The sequence below is a fragment of the Corapipo altera genome, unplaced genomic scaffold (genome assembly GCF_003945725.1).
Source record: "Corapipo altera isolate COAL_440 unplaced genomic scaffold, ASM394572v1 120616, whole genome shotgun sequence".
Taxonomy (NCBI): domain Eukaryota; kingdom Metazoa; phylum Chordata; class Aves; order Passeriformes; family Pipridae; genus Corapipo; species Corapipo altera.
This window is the reverse complement of record NW_020888080.1, coordinates 1-3245: the sequence shown is the minus strand read 5'-3', so window position 1 is coordinate 3245 and position 3245 is coordinate 1. Positions and strand designations below refer to the sequence as shown.

Here is a 3245-nt window from a genome sequence, read left to right as displayed (position 1 = left end):
CTGCTCCTGAATCCCTCCATTCCCAAATCTGCTCCTGGATCTGCTCCCAAACTCCTCCATTCCCAAATCCACTCCTGAATCCCTCCATTCCCAAATCTGCTCCCAAACCCCTCCATCCCTGGATCCCTTTCCAAAGTCACTCCCAAACCCCTCCATTCCCAAATCCCTCTGTTCCCAAACCCCTTCCCAAATTCACTCCCAAGTCCCTCCACTTGGAAATCCCCGGAGTTTCCCAACCCCATCCTGGTTTCCCATCCAGCTTTTCCAACCCCTTCCCACTTTCCCGGCAGTTTTTCCCTGCGTTTCCCCCACCCCATCCCGCTTTTCCCCCGGGGACTTCCCAGTCCGGTTTTCCGGCGGTTTCTCCCCATGTTTTTTCCCGGTTTTCCATGGGTTTTTCCCTGTTTTCCGTGTTCCAGGTGCAGCAGTTGGTTCCCAAGCGGGACCAGGCGCTGCAGGAGGAGCAGAACCGGCAGAATTCCAACGAGCACCTCCGGAGGCAGTTTGGGAGCCAGGCCAACAGGGTGGGGCCCTGGATCCAGACCAAGATGGAGGTGAGGGATCATCCCAGCGGGATCCAACGGGATCCAGCCGGATCCGGGGGCTGGGAGAGGCTGGGAATGCTGGAACCGGCGCCGGGATGGGCCGTGTCCGTGTTATCCCGGGTCAGAAAGGGTCGGGAAGGGGTTGGATGTGTGGATCACCAGTGTCCTGATGTTCTCCTGGAAAACCGGGATGGAATTCTGGGCTCTGGGACCTGGGGGGAGACTCAGGGGGGCGGTGGGAAAGCCGGGAATGGAGGAACCGGCCCCGGAATGTTCCGTATCCGCGTTATCCCGGGGTGTGGGAGGGCCGGGAGGGGCCGGATCCGGGGCTGGAATGTGGCGTTTTCCCAGGAAATCGGCCGGATCTCCATCGAGATGAACGGGACCCTGGAGGATCAGCTGAACCACCTGAAGGAGTACGAGGAGAACATCGTGGAGTACAAACCCAACCTGGAGCTCCTGGAGCAGCAGCACCAGCTCGTGCAGGAGGCCCTGATCTTCGACAACCAGCACTCCAACTACACCATGGAGGTGGGAGTTGGGAACATCCCAAATCCACAGGGATTTGGGAACATCCCACCAGGATCTGGGCTCATTGAGGGGCTGGGAATGGGCAGGGAGGGATCCTGGAGGGATCCTGGGATGGGCAGGAGGCCCCTGATCTTCGACAACCAGCACTCCCATGGAGGTGGGAGCTGGGGGAATTCACCGGGATCTGGGAGCATCCCAGCGGGATCTGAGGTCATCCCAGCTGGATCTGGGGTCATCCCAGCGGGATCTGGGAGCATCCCAGCGGGATCTGGGAGCATCCCAGCGGGATCTGGGCTCCCTGAGGGGCCGGGAAGGGTCAGGGAGGGATCCCGGGGGTCCCGGATCCCCTCCTGGGGGTGGGTCCATCCCTGATTCCCACCATTCCCATCGGATTCCAGCACCTCCGGGTGGGGTGGGAGCAGCTGCTGACGACGATCGCCCGGACCATCAACGAGGTGGAAAACCAGATCCTGACCCGCGACGCCAAAGGGATCAGCCAGGAGCAGATGCAGGAATTCCGGGCCTCCTTCAACCACTTCGACAAGGTCCGGGATCCAGGGGGGATCCAGGGGGGTCCCAGGGATCAGGGGGGATCCCGGGAACCCCAGGGATTTGTTGGGATCGCTGGGATCCCTCATGGACCTGTGGGTGACACCCCAGATCCCCACCCGGAGCAGCCCCACGGGGTTGTTCCCACTTCGGAACGTGGGAATTTCCTCCTGGTTTCCCTTATTTCCCCCCCGTTTTGCCTTCATTTTCCCCCTGTTTTTCCCCACTTTTTCCAATTTTTCCTTTATCCTGCTCCATTTTTCCCACTTTTCCCTGTTTTCCAGGACCACGGGGGGTCCCTGGGCCCGGAGGAGTTCAAGGCCTGTTTGATCAGTCTGGGCTACGACGTCGAGAACGACCGGCAGGTACTGCCCTCTTCCTCCTCCTCTTCCTCCTCCTCTTCCTCCTCCTCCTCCTCTTCCTCTTCTTCCCACGGCTCTTCCTCCCCTTCCGGGCTCCTCCTCCCGCTCCTCCAGCCATTTCCTCCTCAAATGGATCCTTTCCCTTCCCTTTCCCTCCCTCCTGCTCTTTCTCCTCCTCCTCCTCCTCTTCCCTTTCCTTCCTTTTCCTTGTTCTCCTCCTCCTTCCTTGCTCCTCTTCCTCCCTCCTTTCCTTTCCTTCCCTTTCCTTGCTCCTCTTCCTCCCCATTTCCGGGCCAGTTTCCTCTTCTAATGGATTTTCTGCTTCTTCTCTTCCTCTTCCTCTTCCTCCTCTCCCTGTTCCTGTTGCTCTCCCTCCTCCTCCTCCTCCTCCTCCTCCCGCAGCCGAAGCGCCGCACGGACTCCAAGGATTTCCGTGCCCTCCTGGGCCCTGCCGGATCCGGGCTGGTAACACTCCTTTTCTGGCTTTTCCAACTTTTTTTTCACCCTTTTCCACCTTTTTTTCCCATTTTTTGGGGAGGGGGGAGAGGAGGACGGGGCTGGGAATGCGCTGGAACCTTGGAAAAGCTCTGCATGTCCCGGAAAAGCTCCAGAATCCCCAGGGGGGGAAAAAAGCTCTGGAATCCCTTGAAAAGCTCCAGGATTCCTGAGAAAGCTCTGGAATTTCCTGGGGAATATCTGGAATTTTTGGGAAAGCTGTGGAATTCCCGGAGGAGCTCCAGAATTGGTGGGAAAAGCACCGGGAATCCCCGGAAAAGCTCTGAAAAATCCCTGGAAAAGCTCTGAAATGAGCAGGAAAAGCTGCGGAATTCTCGGGAAAAACCCCAGAATTCCTGACCGCGGCGCTCCCCCCCAGGGTGACGCAGAATTCCAGCGGATCATGGCCGTGGTGGATCCCAACGGCAGCGGGAGCGTGACATTCCAGGCCTTCATCGACTTCATGTCCCGGGAAACGACGGACACGGACACGGCGGAGCAGGTCATCAACAGCTTCCGGGTCCTGGCCGGGGACAAGGTGAGGAAAACCGGGAACGCCGGCGGGTTTGGGAATGGGAGAGGGGGCAGGGGGTTTGGGAACACCACGGTGGGATTTGGGAGCGGTTTGTTGAGGTTTGGGAATCCCGGGGCTGAATTGGTGACTCCGGGAGCCATTTCCCCCCTGGCTTCTCCCCCCTTTTCCCGCCTCATTCCCGCTTTCCGGGCCGTTCCCAGAACTACATCACGGCGGCGGAGCTGCGGC

At 59.3% G+C, this 3245-nt stretch overlaps 1 protein-coding gene across 1 annotated transcript; it reads left to right on the top strand.

Moving 5' to 3' along the window:
• Positions 1–389: 389 nt before the first annotated feature.
• On the top strand, positions 390–3241 carry LOC113941847 (alpha-actinin-4-like; the record flags this gene model as incomplete). The annotated part of the gene is made up of 6 exons (XM_027632989.1): positions 390–554; positions 897–1076; positions 1475–1621; positions 1910–1990; positions 2862–3020; positions 3218–3241. Coding segments are annotated over exons 1-6 (756 nt in total), but the record flags the coding sequence as incomplete, so codon positions are not given.
• Positions 3242–3245: the final 4 nt, after the last annotated feature.